General features: G+C 38.7%; 1 protein-coding gene across 1 annotated transcript in view; it reads left to right on the forward strand.

Annotated features, from left to right (window-relative positions):
- LOC145996897 (uncharacterized) overlaps window positions 1-16034 on the forward strand; it is a 78659-nt gene extending 62625 nt beyond the window's left edge. The window contains exons 6-7 of the mRNA XM_083133457.1: window positions 6425-6571; window positions 15660-16034. Coding sequence (XP_082989583.1) covers window positions 6425-6571; window positions 15660-15701 — 189 coding nt within the window. The 3' untranslated portion in view covers window positions 15702-16034. The remainder of the gene's footprint in view (window positions 1-6424; window positions 6572-15659) is intronic.
- The last annotated feature ends 4975 nt before the right edge of the window (window positions 16035-21009 follow it).

Raw genomic sequence — 21009 nt, forward strand, 5'->3', positions numbered from 1 at the left:
ACCTGGGTCGATCGCACTGCCATCTACTTGTCATCGTCTCGGGGAACCAGTTTCTTGGGTCGTTTTCCACACTACGTTATTCAAGGCGCTGTACCAAAACTAACGAATTGGCTGGATTATATGTTGAATGAAAGGGATGGGTGACATTGAAAGGCCCTATCCACATCATTGCTCTTTTAAAAGTGTCTTTACTTATTTCGTCAAAACATATGTAATGCCATGTTAAGGTTTGGGATTTTCATTTATGATAATTGCAAAAATAATTCTAACCATGTCCAGTATACGAACTTCGTACGGAATGAGGCACATCTGCTGGGGCCTCTTCTCTTCATATTCTTTCGTACGGTCGAAAATGCGGGAAGCCTAATCTTACGAGTACTGTACAAATGCTTATAATGTGCTCATGAGGCTGGCCTCACGGTGTTACCCACTAGGACGAATAGAATATCAGTAACACGTATTTCACCAGGGTTGGAAATTTGTGGTCTACCAGCATTTTATATAAACATTAGCCTGTTTTCATGTAGAGAGATTTCCATTTCATTGTACATTCTCCATATTTTGTACGAAACGTAGGTTTTCCTTCCTTTCATCGACAAAAGTAAGTGAAATTGAAAATTACGGAGTACTGAAGTTCTGACTTCGTTTTCTGGTCGGAGTGATGATGGTCTTCTCGATTCACTACAACACCGTAGCGTAAACAGAAAATCTAAAAGAAACTTATAGAGTATTTGTAAAGTATGTGTTCATACCAAATCATGTAAATTAAAATGCTAGTTACGCCTTATATTTGCAAAGTAGTTTTACTGACTGGAAATAGAATAATTTATTTTTATCGTGAACAGGGATTTCCTGGCTTGTTCGCTGTCTGTGAAAACTTGGCCTGTCCATGATGCTACATGGCATCGTAGCTCGCGAGTGCGGGTTCGTGGTGGTAGAGCTTTGTTTGGGATTCGTGTCGTGTGCAGCGATCAGTTTGCCAGAAAGTGCCTGATTGGACTGAAATGCAAGAACAATTGAGTTCTTAATTGAGGGAAGATGTAACATCGGTAAGGTAGGAGCCACTTCTGTTTGTTCATATTTCTTTCTTATAACACTTTAAGGATGTAATATTTCATTTCTAAAATGTTTTCAACTCTATTATTAAATTTTTCCTTTGAAAGTAACAGTGGCAAGTGGCAACAATTTTTTTAAAAAAATTAAGAATTTTTTGAAACGCTATTTAATGCGTTAACACTGTCGTCAAGTAGACACTTTTTATGTAGCCGACACAAGCGAAGAGGTGATATAAAAAGATATAAAAAGAGGAGAGGACTTTGAGAGTACAATGCAAGGGAAGACTTTTTTGGGTTTAGGACAAAGAGTGCTATGAGGTTATTCACGCGGTCCATGTCCGGTTCAGGTCTGGCGGAACAGACCAGTGTTGTCACATTTGATTGGCAGAAAAGAGCTAAATCGTGCCTAAAAATTGGGATTCTATTTCTCTCAAGCACCCCCAACTATATTTATTATAACTTGTTTATGTGTTATATAGTAACTTGTCGTGTTGCCATCATAGAAGAGTTCCAAACAAGGATCCTATGTTCTATTATCACGAAAAGGTGTCTAGTCACACAAGGGACAGAACAAACTACAATGCGAAGTATTCACACTTAATGAGATAGGTCACCTTTACCTTTGTTTTTTTTTTCTTGAGAGCTTCCGCCCCGTAGTGATCATCCTAACAAGTTAAGAAGCCAGCTGACCTGATTGTAGTCATATCAATAGTCAATGTTTCTTGATCCTCTATAATTCATTTTCCAAGCATTCTCATCGTCACGAGTAACCTAGATCAGAATAAATCAGACGAAAATGTTTCCTTGCACATACAGGTGTCAGAAATTCATTTATCTGCAAAGCTAAGGCAGGATATAATTACAACCATTCCTTTGGTTAGACAACAAACAACAATGGTGTTTTCCTCGGTGCGAGGAAGTCTTGCTCCAAAAAACTAAGTTGGCGACAGTAGTTCGTACCAAACTGACAGTCGTTGAAAGTGCGGAATTCTGTCGTCTGTTCACGGCACAAACATCATACTGACCCGAAAATTATGGGGTTCTTCTTCCCCCCTTTCACCTCAATTGAAAAAAAAAAAATCTGAAAAAAAGTGATGAAGAATTGACAACAGGGCTCGACCACTATTCCTTGGATTTTTCGATGTATCATGATTGGTAGTTCTTTCTAGAGGTTTGTGGATAAAAAAACGAAATCAACAAAAATCTAGATCGATGACATCTGGTAGGCGGGAAGAGAACGTTTAACAGACATAATTGTCGTACTGATGGCCGATAACAACACTTTTGAAAGCGTCACGCCAGCTGCTTGGAGAGACATTGAACCACTCTCCATGACATTACCCCCTCCCGCCCACCTTTAAAGAGATTCAAACAACTAATGGATATTATCGCACTTTTCTGCCTACCCTGCTAGCAACTCTACGCTTCGCCATTGATTGGGACTAACATCATCTTAGAGATATTCGCTTTACAAGAAATGGGAGCTGAATCAGATAACTGATGTCGATATCAAGAGCACATATACGAGGGGGGAATAAAGGTAACTTAAAGAGGCAAAACAGATGGCAGCAGGGAACGTTCAATAACTTCGAATTAGAACAAAATTTTCGGGAATGAACAATTTTCAACGAAAGTGGTAAAGAAAGAGGAACCAAAGACCTACACAATAAAATACACGTACACGCTTTAAAACACAGTTTGGATTCCGAAAAAATTAAACTAGAAAAATCCATACATGGCGCAGCAATTCGCTCAAAACAATAAAGTTTTGGCTTGAGACTAGAAATTACGAATTGCAATTAAATGTTCTAAATTTAGCATGCAACCAAGTCGAGCATACTAGGCGATTTCGCGAAAATTCTTTCACCTTTGGATTCAGAGAAGACATACAAGTGTACGATCTTCTGCCACACGTATGGAAGGAGTCGTACACCGTCAGCTCGTTCATCTCTGTCGATGTCCCGCAGTGACCGCCCTATAGCACGTATGATGGCTTCGCGCTTGTCGTAGTGCTTCCAGCCCAGTGGTTCCTTCATTTTGGCAAAAATGTCGTAATCACACGGTCTCATACCGGTGAATACGGTGGATGTTCCAGTACCTCCCACTACCAGTTATGCAGGAGCGCCGTCAGAGTGTTCGCAATGTGACACCTTGCATTGTCAAGCAGGATGATGGGACACCGTGCCAGAACGTGCCCTCGCTTCCTTCTTCTTGCGAGACGTAGGTGGTGTTGCAAGAAGGTGCAGAAGTAGGCTGCGTTGACCGTCTGCCTGTGAGACGTTGTTCTTCTTGCCTAAACATATTGTTAGGGCGCTTGCACTCTCGTCCTCTGCTTCAGAGCACTGCTGGTTTTGACTGAATAACATACAATCGCTCCCACTCACTATACTTCCTCGTCTGACATTCCTTTATCAGCCACGAAACGCTTGTGGCGCTGTGACTCACCCCTTTCACGGGACAGCAGTGTTGCCATTACTTTTTATCCAACCCTTGTAGTTGGACACTGAGTTGCCCAACGTTACTCCTGTTGCATAAAAGTAAATCTGTTAGGTACAGCTACTTACTTTTTAAAGTACCTAATTACAGTTGGAATTCCTAAAAAACAGTAATGTTTACTTCTAACTGCGTTACATGCAACTGCAGCTACTTCCAGACTCTGCTTCATGATGTGAACACATACTGCATAATTATGGCCTTCAGGACGGCTGGTTTCAAAAGAAACAAACACCACGTGACATCAATTAACGTGCGATTTCCTGAAAACTGCAGACGATAGTTCAATTCATTTTTCATTTGTGTAAAGGGGAAGGTATAACTTACTGGAACGACAAAACAAAATATCCATTGTTTTTATTATTAACAAACGTAATTTGAAAAATATCCGATTCACTCTCCACAACATCATAGGAAACTATACTTAGAAATGTGCTATTTACTCTTCAAATATCGCTTTTTGCTTACTTTACATTTACATGTACCGTAGGCCTAATAAGGAAAACAAAGGAATTTATGCACAACTTGCGACAATTAGGGGTCCAGCGAGAAATTTTTAATTTTCAAAACTACCCGAATATTACGGTGTTCTAAATTGTTACATATTTTCCGCTTTTTTTTTCTCCAAAATTTGAGGACGAGCATTGCACGTTCTCAAAGAGTGGTAATTTGTTTTGCTCCCCTGTAAATTTCGTTCATCTAGCATCCATAGGTGGCAACACTCATTTTCCTATACATTTTATATACCCCCCCCCCCAAGAAGTATCAACCTACTTTCAACGCAACTTTGCATGGTTGTAGGACTGTACAGTGGGATTCATGAGTATTACCGTGCAAATTGTCCATAACTATTTTCATTAATTTTTCTCTAACATCCTATGTGTTTTTAAGTGATGGGTTTTTATGTATGCTGGTGCAGAAGTTGTGAACAGCTTATTTTCGGTTTTCTTTTAATTCTTGAAGCTCTTATTGGGTCAAATAAAGTGCACGAACATTATGATGGACAATTTGCACTGTAATACTCATGAATACCACTGTACCACTGCTACATGCTACGTTATATTCATTCACTTTAGTCTATTGTGGCGGAAAACAAATTTCTGTCTAAAATTTTAATTTTTATGTTGTTCTTCCCTTAACCCGCCATTGGTTGACATGTTAGCACTGCGCTAACATTGAAATTTATCAGCTTATTATATATCTGTTGTAAAATACGAAAGCTCTTTGAGACGCAGTCTAGCAGTCTTTTGTTTTGTTACGAGTGGGAAAATATGATAGGGTGGAGCGTTCCATTCCAGCCATGCCGTGATCCTGTCAACACATTGTCAGATATTAGCGTGACGCTCACGTGTCGACCAACCGCGGGACTGTGTTTTTTTATTTATTCATTTTTTTTTGTTTTCGTGAATTATATTAGTCTTCTTGTGTTTAAATGACTTTTTCAAGATGGGCAATACTCATATATTGCAAAGGTTAATGGACGATACAGACTATGAAAGTGTAGGTGAGGAGCAGTGCGATATTCTTGATTCAGAAGATAGTGATGTAAGTGATCGGGACAGCAACAGTAAGGTATCAGCCAATAAAGATGACAATCAAACTCAAAGAAATGTTCACGGGCCATAGTACACTAGACGTGACGAAACAACAATGTGGAATATACACAGAATGAGCAGAAAATGATATTGAGAACCAAAAGATATCAACGAAATTTTGAAAGTGGAGGTGTGAGCGTCGTGCTAACTTGTCGACCGTCGGCGTTACTCCGACAACAGTCGACCAACGCCTGGTTAACTTTCCTTATTGGAAGGTAAAATGTATAATTTCCACATCTGCTATGAGGCCTGTCTTTCCAAAGAAGAAAAACTGTTTCTTATTGTACAATTAATTCTCGAGATGACTTCTCTTTAAATATTTATTTCTTTAATCACAGAAAGTTTGAAAAGAGCAGGCTTGAAAAGAGGGAGAGGAATCCACTAAAGGCTACATATACAGTTTGAACACAAGTATGTTAACAAGCTTACCTACATTTTACGCAACGCACTAATAGCAGTATATAATAATAAATGGAAAGGCCTCCCCGATGGCGCAGTGGTAGCGTCGTCGCCTTGTAATGAAGGGGTCCCGGGTTCAATACACGGTGGAGGCACATAGTGGTTTGGATTCCACTTTAAACCATAGGTCCAGTCCCGATTACCCTTACTGTGCACAAAGTGGACTTAAACATCAACTCAAACCAAATAATAAATGGACCAGGCAGGCCCGTATCCAGAATTTCATTTCAGAGAAGGTTCACCACCTAATCAGTACCCGCCGTCAAATTGTGGGAGTAGAAGACCTGAAGATTTCTCAGAATATTACAACTTATTACACAAGATGTTTAATCCTGCTAAGAATGCAGAAATAATTACCACTATACGCTATTTAAACTAAATATTTGTAGGATTTGGGGAGGAGCTTTAGTCCCCCGATCACTCCCAATGGCTACGTGCCTGGCACCAAAGCATCTATCTCCACATGTCTTAGGTATAACATGTACATACGTTATTGATAAAAGTACATATGGGGCGTTGCGGATACGAAGGGCGAACTCAACAAACGTGCATTGTGAGGGAAATGCGTTTCAAGTTGTCAGGCACAGTTCAAACTCCACAAAAACCTATTAACAGTAGATCGTAATGTTTCATGAGTGATTTCCAAAGTTTTGGGTGGAGTTCGCACTGTGCCTGACAACTTGAAACGCATTTCACTCACAATGCACGTTTGTTGAGTTCGCCCTTCGTATCCGCAACGCCTCATATAAACTTCCTTTTATAATAACTACATGCATAGAACAAAGATGATTCTAAAATAATTCATGTCCTGTATTCTTTCAGGTATTCGGCACAGAGAGCGACGTTCCAGAGGCTACAATGAGTATCATTTTCCAGCTCTGTGTAACAGGAGACAAGTTGCTCATCAGGTTCAACAATCAGTTGGACCTCAAGGACAAAATAATCCTCATGACAATGATGATAATGATGGTAAGGACAATACGTGTAAAATATATATCCAATATACAGGGTGACTGGTAATTAGATGTATTCCCTGAAAGGGGTTAAAGTAGAGACAATTTGCAATAAATTTGACCATATGATACCCCGTCCGAAAATTAGTAGTTTTCGAGATAATCGAATTTCTTTTGTTTCTTTAAAAAATGACAATTTTCCACATAAAAAGATGAATGGCGAATAAACTGCTCATCGTATGGAACTTATTTCAGCGTTTTCTGATAGCTAACAAATAAGTAGTTCGTTGAAAAAAAAGTTTTTCCCAAATAACAATCACATGAAAGTACCGGGTGGGTTTAAACTTACAAGTGATGATAAAAAAATGCACCCTTAGCTTACTTGGTAACGTATTAATAACAAAAATGGTATGACACGAAGCGTACAAATTACTTAAATTACTTCCTTGTGACATCTGCTATCCAACAAGGTACAAATGCTTCTAACATACACATTTATGTTCAAGAAATAATACTTCATTCATCTTCATGTGAATGGAATCAATGAACAATACAATTAAAGAACATTACACGTCTTGCTCAAAGTGGGCACCTCCGTTACGAATGCAGGCACGCAGGTTTTTTCGGACATTTGGTCTCTTAACTTGTGATGTGATGGTGTCCTTGATGTGTTGACCAGCTGTTAAGATCCTCTCCCTGAGCTCTTCTTGCGAGTTTACCTGTGTCTTGTCATGTGGCTCCAAATGTAAAAGTCGCAAGGCTTCAAATCGATCGGGGATCGAGCTGGGCAGTAATCATGCTGATAAATCATGTCACGTCTTGTAGCTAGAGGCACATCCTCCAACAACATTGCCATCCCGTTCCTCAAAAAATGTTCATAAGTGATGATGCCATTTAAGATTTGGGGAAGAAAAATGGCTCGATCAAATGATTGTTGATGACGCCCATCCATACTTCTGCCTGGGCGTGCGACAGTGGCTGGATGAAAATTACCCAAAGAAATAGATTGGCCGAGGCGGCCCGATTCCATGGCCGGCTCGATCCCAAGATTTGAAGCCTTGCGACTTTTACATTTGAAGCCACATGACAAGACAAAGGTAAACTCGCAAGAAGAGCTCAGGGAAAGGATCTTAACAGCTGGTCAACACATCAAGGACACCATCACATCACGAGTTAAGAGACCAAATGTCCGTAAAAACCTGCGTGCCTGCATTCGTAACGGAGGTGCCCACTTTGAGCAAGACGTGTAAATGTTCTTTAATTGTTTTGTTCATTGATTCCATTCACATGAAGATGAATGAAGTATTATTTCTTGTACACAAGTGTGAATGTTAGGAACATTTGTACCTTGTTGGATAGCTGATGACTCAAGGAAGTAATTTCAGTAATTTGTACGCTTCGTGTAATACCATTTTTGTTATTAATACGTTGCCAAGTAAGCTAAGTGTGCATTTTGTATCATCACTTGTAAGTTTAGACTCACCCGGTACTTACATGTGATTGTTATTTGGGAAAAACTTTTTTTTTTCAACGAACTACTTATTTGTTAGCTATCAGAAAATGCTGAAATAAGTTCCATACAATGAGCAGTTTTTTCTCGATTCATCTTTTTATGTGGAAAATTGTCATTTTTTAAAGAAACAAAAGAAATTCGATTATCTCGAAAACTACTGATTTTTGGACGGGGTATCATATATTCAAATTTATTGCAAATTGTCTCTACTTTAATCCCTTTCAGGGAATACATCTAATTACCAGTCACCCTGTATATATATATATATATATATATATATATATATATATATATATATAACCCCAATCCCACCACTCACTGACATGTTCTCCATGAAGCAAGCCCCAAAGGCAAAAAATGCTCCATTGCGACCCCCATGAAAGTGCCTCAGAACAACGAGAAATTTATTATTTCGCGTCCCTAGAAACGTCCGTTTCCAGGGCGTAAAATTCACACATTTTTCTCACTGATCCATAACACACAATGAATCAATTCCTAGTTAGGAAATGTTATTCAAACAAGGGCAACATCTACATAAGAGATTGCATAAACAGTTATAACTTACTACTTAATACGAAAATAGCTACATCATAGCTTTTAAAAAAATGTACAACAACAGATGTAACAATAGTTTTGTGTTTGCCATGTTTGTTGTTGGCCATGGAAACGGACGTCGTTGCTAGGAAACTTAAATAAGGATTATTTTATCCCCGAAAATCTAAGGTAAGTAAAGTAGAACTTGAATTCTCGTTTGTTAAAGTATGAGCCTCAGGCAATATAGGAATTCGCGGAGAATGATCAAAAACATTTCATTGTATTGCTTCATAAAAAGGTGCCACTATTGAATTCGTTTACGGAAAAAATCTAACTAATATTTTTGAACGGACAGTACTTAATTATTATGAAACTAGATAATAATATTTTGTATTTTTAGAGTATTAGAGCACGTACACATATAACGTTGCGTTCTAAAATTTTTCAATTATACGTACGTATTCACTTGCTTCCTTTCCTTCGACAACGGATGCCGACATTTTCAAAGGCCTTAAGAGCATTAAGGAATCCCATCTCTAAAGTGCGTGCACAATAGACGTGGCCAAAAGTCAAGACTACGAACGCACAAGACGTAGCCAAAGGCCACGTCGAAAGTAAGCGAGTATGTGTCTGTGTGGTTTTTCAACACAAAAAGCTGTAAAATTATAGAAAAAAATCTGTGGATAATTATTTACGTATGTTTGTAAATGATCTTGTCAAGATCGCTTAGCCGGGAATTCTATGATTGATTGATTGATTAACTTTATTTTACTTTGGTTTTTGTGCCACTTTTGGCTAATTTACGAAGATGGGGATGGATGATGATATGATTCCAGCCTAGAGATTAGACCAGTATGGATACCATTCGTCAGAAACTTTTTAAAAAACAATAGATGGCACCACTACACCAAACGCAAACACGTGTCATACATTTATCCATATAACATAACATGAACACAAAAAAGTAGTTATTAAAAGTATTACACAGTGGAGCATACATATAGAGACGCAGATACAAAGTTGAACCATCCCGTTCTCAACAACCTCTTCCATTCCTGTGTGAAAAATGCCAACAGTGCAACAAGCGCACTACCGCTGAATGTCCAAATCAAGATAAATGCGGATACTGTTCAGGACCCCATTCAAACCAAATAATGCCAAAACCAAACCGCTCCACCAAAATGTGTCACATGTACGGAAAACCATCCTACATACAGCTACAAATGCAAAGCCAAGCCAGATGCAATACCTGAACACCCTGACCTAACAGTCCTGCTTCGCACCAATGACACTGCTACAGAACCTAACAACTCACTACGAAATCCGGTAACAGTGGAAGATCCACGTTTCTTCACACTGACTTCAAAATGTGCACTCATTTTTAAGAACCCACATATTAACCCAAGTCACAGCATCTGCTAAAACCATTTTCATCTTGCAACTCCATGCAACATAATCTGGTCCTCATGTACATTTCCACATATCTTACTTGGTAACTGCTGTTTAAGGTTTCGAATATGTATACTTTTCTATTTTTAAATATCCGATCATTCTATAAACGAAAAGTTATATTGGAACACCTGCTCGTGGAAGAATCTGTTCACTGCTTTGCTCTAAACGAAACCTATCTTGCTCCAAAAATGAGCTTTCATATACCACCTTACAATATTTTACGCCATTATGATCCGCCGGGCATAGGAGTAAATGGCGGCACAGCAATTGGAATAGATAGAAAATGACCTTATCGAACAGTAACCTTCCCAGAACATACTGCTAGTGCCATTTACTTTCCATCCCGGGTTGTTACATTTGCTATAATCTATGTAAGACCAGAGGAGACTATTCCATACCAATTCTTTGAACATATCCACAACCTGAGTAAACATTATATCATAGCAGCGGACATCAATTATCATAGTGGCAGCATGCAAGACAAAACAAACTTTCTATAATTTCTGGACCAAAACACCACAGCGGAATTCCATGTACTGCTCAGAGCCACACGACCCATAAGTAACACTTTCCCTTACGTCGTTATAAAATCAGCATCTCTTAGCGCCTACTTGAACATATCTGTGCTGGATTCCATTGGCAGTGATCATGACGCAGTGAAAATTACCTTAAATCTTGGTAACCGCAATATGAGCAGTAAAATACAACCCCGAAAAATCTGGTGTTACAACAAAGCAAATTGGGATGCATATAGTGCAAAGCTACAGCATGAATTTGCAGACCCAAATCCACCACCAAGAAATTCACAGGAACTCGATACGGCTGTGGAACATCTTACGGCACAGATTACCAGTGCGGCAACCACTCACATACCTGCGACCACTCTCAATAGTTAAAAAACAAAGCTATCTCCGCAATATCTTCATCTAATCACAGCATCACGACGAGCATACAGGGACTACATCCAGACCAGAAATCCCAAATCCCTTAACTTACACTGTCAATGGCAGGGTACAGTTAAAAACTATATAAAAGCTTATAAACAACCTCGATGGATTGAAACGTGCAACCAATTGACTGACGAAAGCCATCCCACCAAGTATTGGAAACGTTTCAAGGTGCTCAATAGACAATCCAGTGGTACTTCTTACCCGATAACAATTAAGGACACAGCTCTAAACACCAAATGTCTCGCAGAAAGAAGGGCTCAAATGAACGATAGTTGATACCACTCTTTATGGTGTCGCTTTCAAGAAACTCCACTACTCACGAAATATACAAAGAAGAATATATTCTTCACTACAGAATTAAAATACAGGTATAGAAACCACCCACCACACTACAGTGTTATCGATATCAGAAAATAAGATATGGTCAAAACCAATGTAAAACACTAGTCCGCTGCCTCAAATGCGGACAGGGACACTTGACAAGGGCTTGTCTTAAAACAGACGCCACTACCCCAGCCAAATATACCAACTGGCAGGGTGATCATAAGAGGGTGTCCAGTCTACAGCGCCTATACATATGCTCAAACATCCACCAACAAGAAGACGCAAAACCCTCCCCAAGCCATCACTTTTCAACAAACACCTGCAACCTCTGCAGAAACCACCTCTTCACAACAAACTTCGTCAACATACGCAGGATCAGCCACTCCACCCAGAAACACCCCAGCCAAAATCGTTACCAAAGAGACCTTCTCCACAACAAATATACCAGAATCCACTCAGGATGACGCATCAGCCGCAGACATTAAACTCATTTTTGAGTTCTTCAAAGGAATGTATCTACGCAAAATAATACCACATGTTAAAAGAGGTATTGCTAGTCTTACCTCTGCTATGGACACTGTAAGAAAAGCAGGCGCATATGTTGATACAATTGCAGAATGATTGACGATGGCTGTTTCTAGTCAATCGAAAATTCACAACCCACTTACCATCATGGCGTGGAACGCAGATGGACTAAGATGGCAGAGACATACTCTCATCCACTTCCTTCTACATATCAAACTAGACGTAGCACTCATCAGTTAAACACACTTCTCCCACACAGTCAAAGGTTGGAAATTGTCGAACTATCTCATATACCTACTGGATCGGATTGGGAGATCGAGAGGCGGATTACTAGCAGCAGTAAAAAGGGATTTTCCATTTCAGCAAGTACATGTACCACCATTGTACGGTCTAGAAGCGCTGGCTGTGCGTATTCTAACTCCCGGAGAGTCACTCATTCTCGTGGCTGGATACAGATCCCCTGCTCTTGGACTTGTATGTACCAGATGATTATGACAACGTAAGTAAATTGGACAATAAAGTGGTTCTTGCTAGAGATCTCAATGCCAAGCATACATCCTGGCATTCACAATATCCCAATAATGCAGGCGACCTACTGCATAACTACATACTTCGCTCCACCTTCACTATCCAAGCACACCGCGAGCCCACTCGCTATCCATAGCTGGATGGAAGGCCTGACGTGCTGGACGTAGTCTGACCCATACGTAATCTCTGCTTTGGATTCAGACCACGAGCCTGTAATGTTCCAAGTTTCCCACCGTACTCTCACTCAAGGAGTCCCACCCCTTCTGAGACGCAAGACAAATTGCGATAAATTCAGAGGAAATGTGAACTCTCTTCTCGATCTTCATGATACTCCTCAGACACTCCACCCATCGATGACTTAGTATCACATCTCATCCACTCTCTGCTCAAAGCTGAGGTAGAAAGCACAGAAGTCACACAGCTGCACCGATCGTTGCAAATGACAGGCAGTCTTCGTCACCTAATGTACGTATATTCAGTTAAAACGGTGGGCGAGACGAAGGTCGCAACACGCAAGGGGTCCCACATATAAAACTCTTGAAATTCTCTGTGCTCCAAGTTGAAAACTCTCATCCAACAATCAACTGCACAATACTGGAATGACACACTCAACGGCCATTTAGTGAATGATCAACGTATATCTTCGTCCCAAGGAATCATCATACACCAGAGTCATATAAGGACCAACCTGGCTGTTACATGAGCCACAAGATCATGTTGAAGTCTTTGCAAATGCTCTCGAGGAGCAATTCACTCCAATTGAAGATCCATCAGATGAGCATATCATCACACATGTAAACAGGTCGATACGCTCTTTCACCACCAGACAAATAGAGCACATACCAAATTTGACGTCACCTTGAGAGGTAGAACGCCAAATCCGAAAATTGCCTAAAAACAAGACTCCTTTGCCAGATGGGATACGACCCGAACCTCTGCGACATCTCACTCGCAAATTACTTGTATTCATTACATACATATTCAATGCCATCTTACAACTAGGCTACTTTCCCACTGCATGGATGACGACAAAGGTCATAACATTACCCAAAGCTGGAAAGAGTACTCTCAAACCAGAGCATTATAGGCCCATAAGTTTCCTTTCACACCTTAGGAAACTCTTCGAAAAAGTATTACTCTCGAGACTCATGACATACGTACCACTCCTACCACACCAACAATTTGGTTTTAGGGCCAACCACAGTACCACCTCTCAGCTAGTCTGTGTGGTACACTACATCACAACGACATTCAATAGATAGCAGTTCGCAATAGGGGTTTATCTGGATATAAGCAGGGCCTTTGACCGAGTCTGGCACTCTGGTCTCAGATATAAACTTTTACAGCAGTGATTCCCGATTTGCTATATCCAACTCCTCCAATCTTACCTGAGCAAACGCAGTTTCTTTGTCTCCTTCTCAGGGGCAACCTCTAAAACCCGGCTCATATCAGCAGGTGTACCTCAGGGAGCAGTACTTTCTATACTTTTGTACACGTTCTATACAGCAGATGTCACAACTTCAGAGGGATATTTCCAAGCTATGTACTCGGACGATACCGCATTTTTTGCAGTGAGTCGTCGCATAGCCTTATGCTACCGATATCTCCAACAACAACTCGATGAGTTCCAAGCGTGGGCTCGCAAATGGCGTCTGAAGGTGAACGCCGCGAAAAGTGTATCTGTCATCCACACTAAGAGAAGAAAGTATGAACTCAGACAACTTTCATATCACGGACAAGCAGTTCCACATGAGGACAAAGTCAAATATATATAGTGGTCACCCTAGATCGAGGACTCACGCTTGCCTCTCTCATCCAAGATGTGGCCAACAGAGGTCTACGAAAAGTCTTTGCACTTTTCGTTATGTGTACTTGTCCGAAATCGACACTACAGACGAGGCTAAATCTACTCCAGATGTACATCATTCCAACTTTGACTTTGGCTGGCCCAACCTGGCAGCATGCCACCTATTGACGACTGGAACGGGTGCAAAGCAAATCGGCCCGTATCATTTCAGGCCAAGACATGTACACACCCAGCACTCAAATTCTAGAAGATCTGGAACTAACGCCAGTAATCCAGCCACGAGATGCTAACCAACAATTCTGGCAAACATTGCCAACACACACAAATCCGGAAATAGAACTTATGGCAACAGCGAATCCCTTTAGACACACTTTACACACTCGCCCCTCCCAACTGAGACTCCTGTATCCACCACTGACTCAACGAAAATATAACAAAAATTGCTTGGTTGGTTAACATACTAATGATGCATTTTTTAAATACAGTATACATACACTGTATATAGCACAAAATATTCGCAAATTAGTACCAACTAACTTATTTGTCACAAACGTAAGATAACTGGATTTCAACTGAAATGTTACCATTGGTGTATATCCTGATGGTTATAAACCAGGATTTTATCATTGTTCTCAACAATGCCACTGTTGTCATCAATGATTGGTTTGCTCAGAAAGGTTTTAAGCAAATCCAGTTACTTATATTCATGTTTTGGAACTCATAATACTTGTACTTTTGCTACCATAATAGAGCTTAATGATAAAAAAGGCTACAAGGAGGAAAAAAAAAGAATATGTGTTGCAAATAAATGGAGCGCGATGGAGAAATTCTGACTTCATATTCAGAATCAGCACACCAAAACACATAAGAATCAGTGAAAATTATTCATTAAACAAAATCATTGTTGATCAGTGTTATTTGTGTATGTGTGTGTGTGTGTTAAAACAGGCTTCATAGTTTTAAAATTATGAAATAAAATTTGTATAAGCATGTACTACCAATGAACAAGTATTACCCACAAAATCATTCTTAATATTTTAAAAATTTAAATATTATGGATAATTTGAGCTTAGTTTTAATATATTTTTTTAAATGTACAATTCCGGAGCAGATAAAGTTCTAGTCCTGAATTCATTGTTATGCACTCATATTAAACATCTTTATTACATCATAACCTTTTCCGAGAGTGCAGATCAAGGAACTTTTCTAATACCATATTAGGTTCACGAAGAAAATTCCTTTTGGCGTTTAGCTACTGAAAACGATTCTTTTTAAACGACAGCATTCTGTTTCTATCGAAATATTGGAGGGGAGTGCAAGGAGTATAATTCAGATCAAATATATAGGGGGTACTGTAACTCCTCTCACAAATGTGGGGTTAATAATATACCCCTGAACCCAGCATTTCTTCGTCACTGACTGAATATATATTTTATTCTTCGATAATTAACAAAGTTTATTTCAATTTCAGCATCTGTCTTTGAACAGCACAAAGGCCGAAGAAGTGGAGTAACATTCTTAAGAGCTCACCTGCATTGTACAAATTATTTCAAAATAACACCTGCAGGACTATTATGGACAAGATATCAGCAACTTCAGATATGTATGGTGTTCTGTTTCACACCCACATAAGAGGGAGCATATATGTATGGAATGAATAACAGTAAATGACACAGATATATATATTTTAAAATGCCAAATCTGCTTGTAAAATTTGCTCTCGTATTTTGTCAATATTTTCCCCTCCAGATTTGTTGTTACCAAAATTATCTTTCGTCTACGGATCTTATGTTATAAATATTTTGATCATATGTAACCATCTTTTGTTGTGTAATAAAATCAAAGTTGACACGATTGCAATTTTTGAAATAATCATTTCAACACTCTTTGAACAAGAACTCCGTAAAGTACACTATTTCTGTACGAAGAGACTAGTCCAATGTACGCGTATATAAAGCCTCAATCCTACTCACTTATTCACTGATATAAATGTTCTCCGTGAAGGAACCTCGAAGGCAAAAAATGCTCCAGTTACCATCCCCATAAAATTGTCTCAAACTGCCGAAAAAAATAATAATCGAAAATCACTCACTTACTCCTTGCTAGGGGTAAAATTGCCCTTCTTTGACTTCCCCCCAACGTCCGTTTCCAGGAGTGAAATCCAACATTTTTTTCTCATACTTTATCATCGAGATCAACAACAACTCTGATTGTTCAATTCCAAAAATTCAAGTTAAAAAACCTGAATCACACAAGAGTAAGAGTAACATCTACTTAAGAAGATTCAGTCCGTACACTATAAAAGTCGGAACCGGGATCGGAAAAAAAACTCCCATCCCGATCCCGACTTCGGGAAATGACTTCCCAACTTTTCGGGATCCCGAGGATTCGTTAAATACCGAATGGTCATTTTAAAAAAGTCGTTAATTCTCGGCGTTTTCTGCATAGTATATTTCTGGAACTTATTGGAAATTGTTAGCTTTTATTCCATAAATGGAAAAAGAATCACTTAAAGTGAAATTGATGTGTAGAATTCGAGATTTTCAGAGCTTCCGGAAATTTCGAACATTTTCCGTCCGAAAATTTCCCGACTTGGTCGGGAAATTGCAAATTTTTCCCGTTCCGACCCAGAAAATTCTGTCCCGCACAACCCTAGTACTCAATAGCTATATCGTGCAGAGCCTCCAAGATTCATGTATTTCGTGTATACTCCGTATATGTGGGTCTCATGTGACGTCAGGATTCGCACATCAGCCATGTTTGCGGACAAGTTCTTTGTCGTCTGCAAGGAAATATTCAACTTGTATCGTGGTTTACAGCTACGCCAACTGTACGTTTGCTGTTAATACTGTGTTCAAGCTCCTTGCGCAGTTGACAGAAAAGGATATGAAAAAAAGCGAAGTTCTGTGGTGTATATTCATATGAACTTTGTAACGAACCCGTCTCGCCACAAATTGTAGGAGTCGCACCTCTATTTTTATGACCTTTCTAAAAAGGTAAAAAAGTAAAGTGCTCCCCTGTGCTTAGCACCACGCCATGAAGGCGTATAGGGGGTTTGGGGGTAAGAATTTAAGAAATTGAGAATTGTATAAATTTAAGAAAATGAGTTCCACGTCTATTTTGGAAAACTTACTTTAGGAATATACTTTTAATAGTTTATTTCTTCTCCACCCGTTTTTGTTAGCGTCGCAGATTCTATATAAAGGCAAAAGCTTAGCTGGCAAGTTAGTTAGGCTCCGCCTGCGGGCGAGAGAATGTGTGCTCCGCTACTGCGAGAGACCAAGCACCAAAAAGGGAGGACTCCGCTTTCGGACGAGAGAAGGTGCGCTCCGCTCCGGCGACAGACCAATCACCTCAAAGGAGTTTCACTCCGCCATATCCAGCGAGAGACCGAGAGTAGTAAGGGCTCCATCTTCGGATGAGAGAAGCTGAGCTCCGTCTCCGGACGAGAGATAAGAAGTAGGGCTCTGTCCACTAGTCAGAGAATCCGCTCCATTTTCGGGTGAGAGATAGCCTCGCTCCATCTTCGGATGAGAGAAGTTACGCTCCGTCTTAGGACGAGAGAAGTGGACTTGGCACTGCCAAGAACACACTCCACCCTCAGGTGAGAGAAGTGACTAATCAGCTTTCCTTTTTCTTCCCCCATCCTCCAACCGCGAAGTAGAAATTTATACTCTAATACTGTAGGAACATTATTTTAGGAGATAAATTAGTAACAGGTTTAATATGTAAACGTTGGGTCCCTATGTATCAAGGTAAATTGAGAACGGACTAAGTTTATGCATTGTATTTCTGTGTCTAAAGTCCTGTTACCTTAATTCAAACTCATAACCTATCTGTATTAGTCTAATGCCCGGTTCGCTCAACCATCTTTAAAACGTTCTTAACGAGTTGATAGTTAACGCATCACTAAAATCTTAGCAGCCTGTTAAACTTTTAATGTTCGCTCAAGCGATTTTATAGGCCCGTTAACTAACGACATGTTAGAGACGTTTTGCTTTGATTCCTTGCTATTCTCATACTTTGACACGAGAAATGCAACGTTTTCATTGGTTGCACCGTGGACAGTAGACTGTGCGTAAGCGATTTGTTTTTGTTTTTTTTTGTATGAAATCCCAGGAACAAAAATAAATAAAGTAATGTGTAACACATAAATATATGTTTAAGAAATGAATGTTACTTAGGTATTTACGTCCGCCCACCGAAAATGTTATGTATTAGGATTAACAGTTGCATTGTAATTTCGTAAGTTAGATTTAAATGAGTGCCTACCGACTGCAAATACAAGATCATAAATATATAAATAAAACTACTGTTCTAGGTTAGTGTAATCTGTTTGAAATTTAATTATATTAAAATGGCATTGCAAAAGAGGCCTAAAGGTGGAAATGAACGTGTGTTTGCTATAATAATTTTCCTCAACAAAAGAGAACATTTCACGAAATGTACACCATGCATAACTTAACTTACTGTCTATGGCAATTAAATAATATGTAAATATTGCAAGTCACTTCTATTGGAATTGATGTGAATGTGGCATTGCAAACAAGAAATCTACTGTTTCCAAATAATCACTGACAAAAAAAGAAGGCACGTAAAATGTTTACCAGTATGATTACCGTTCATGCATATGTACAAGGGACGTTTCTGAATGGTTGTTTTTGTTTCGTACAAATATTTTTCAAAGAAAATATATATATAATACAATACGATATTTTATATTTGATTTATCATAAATGGTAAAAAGGAAAAGTACACTGTTAGACAGTATCCTCACCACTTGTACGAACGTACCGTGCAAAAATACTTTCCGAATGCGTGGTAGTGTGTTTTACAAACAAATATGCATACTTTTACAATGTCCGTGCACGAAACTACATTATCAGAAACAGCTTAGGATTAAGCTTTTTTCTTAACGAAACATACATATGTAGTACGGTACTTTACATTATATTTGGTTATTCATTATGTCATGAAATTGTAGTCATTCAGAAAATGTACCTTGTACATGGAACGGTTGATTAATATATTTTAAATTTGATTTATCATAACTGGTTAAAAAGCAAAAAAAAAAACAAGTGCACTGTTAGACAGTACCATTACCACTTGTACATAAGTACAAGGAAAAATTTCCGAATGGATGTGTGTGTGTTCTTCAAACAAATATGTATACTCTTACAATTTCCATGCACGAAACGACAACACCTTTAAACTGCTTAGGACCTCAAGCTTAACATACATGTGTAGTACGGTTCTTTACAATATGTTTGGCTTTTCATTATGTGATGAAATTGTAGTCATTCAGAAAATGTACCTTGTACAAGGAACGGTTGATTAATATGATATTTTACATTTAATTTATCATAACTGGTAAAAAATATAACAAGTGCACTCAGACAATATCATTACCACTTGTACGTATGTACAAGGAATATAATTTCCGAATGGATGGTAGTGTCTTTTATGTCACTGCACAATGTCCATGCACGAAACTATATACCTGAAACTGCTTAGGACCTCAAGCTTTTTTTTTTTTTTTTTAATGAAACAACATATGTAAGCTATATTACGTGATGGGATGGTAGTCGTTCGTAAATGTACCTTGTACATGTAACGGTTGATTATTTTTTTAAATTTTTAAGTGCTCTTTCAGTTTGGTATGAATACGATTTAACTTCCATTTGCACCGTTATATGTCAGCCCATTTTCAATATACTGCATAATAATTGTTTTGATTTTGTGATTATATTAAGACTCACGTTATATTAAACAACATGTTTTATTCTACAGTACTTACGTACAGCTACGAGCTAAATAAGTAAATAGGTTAGGCAGGTTTTCTTTATTTCTGTACTTGGTTAGGTTAGGCAGGTCAGGTTTGGTGCTTTTAGCATCTCCAGTTTGCTACAGCTGTCCCTAGCCGCTTGTGATTCAGAATATAGAATGATGAACATTTGTGTCGAGCATTCTCGTCACTGCAAAATTATTTTTTTCCATGATGTTAATTGGAGTAGGTGGATAATAATTTGAAAAGTTCGAAAGAACAATTCCCTACTACTTTGAAAGATTGCAGGCTACATTGTGTAATGTCACAGATTTATTTTACATTAAATGAGAGTACAGGACGGGTATTGCCTATTTGTAGGACAGTTGCTTCATTTTAATTTTATCTCTTACGTTTTCTGTCATTTTTCAGTTGAAAAACAACAAAAAATTGGAATGGTAGTTATAAGCAGACATAAGCATAAACACAAGAAACCACGACTTTCTCCAGTTTCTATATGATCCACTGGAAAACGGCGTGGACGACGACACCGAATATTTTGGTGAATAACTTTATCTTATACAAATTGAAATATGTAAAAAGAGGTTACATTATTTTAAAAAGTCATGCGATATTTTGTGTTTATGGTTACAGTGCATTCAAGGTCGAAGCCCAATATTCATTTTAAAAACATCAAGTTCGTATAATTAACTATAAGCATATATTTTTTGCTCGACAGGCAAAATTAATAAAATTTGAATAATGTGTGATGATCACGATGTCATTATTGACAAAACTTTAAAAAGTACATTGATACAATATTTCTCATTTAACTTACATGTGATTTCTGATTTGCAGTACGAATTTATAATATGAAATACGAAATGGGAATATTATTTTTGCTGTAGAAAGAAATCGAACTAGTGTACGTTTTGCGATGGTATGAAATAATGTGTTCAAATCGGTTTGGGATAACCTTTCAACACAACAGCTGTCATACGCAATTTCGCCATCTTATTTCCGACCCAACACATCGCGCTGTTAAGCACGTTAATGA

Source organism: Lepisma saccharinum, chromosome 13, assembly GCF_977018435.1.
Source record: "Lepisma saccharinum chromosome 13, izLepSacc3.1, whole genome shotgun sequence".
Lineage (NCBI taxonomy): Eukaryota > Metazoa > Arthropoda > Insecta > Zygentoma > Lepismatidae > Lepisma > Lepisma saccharinum.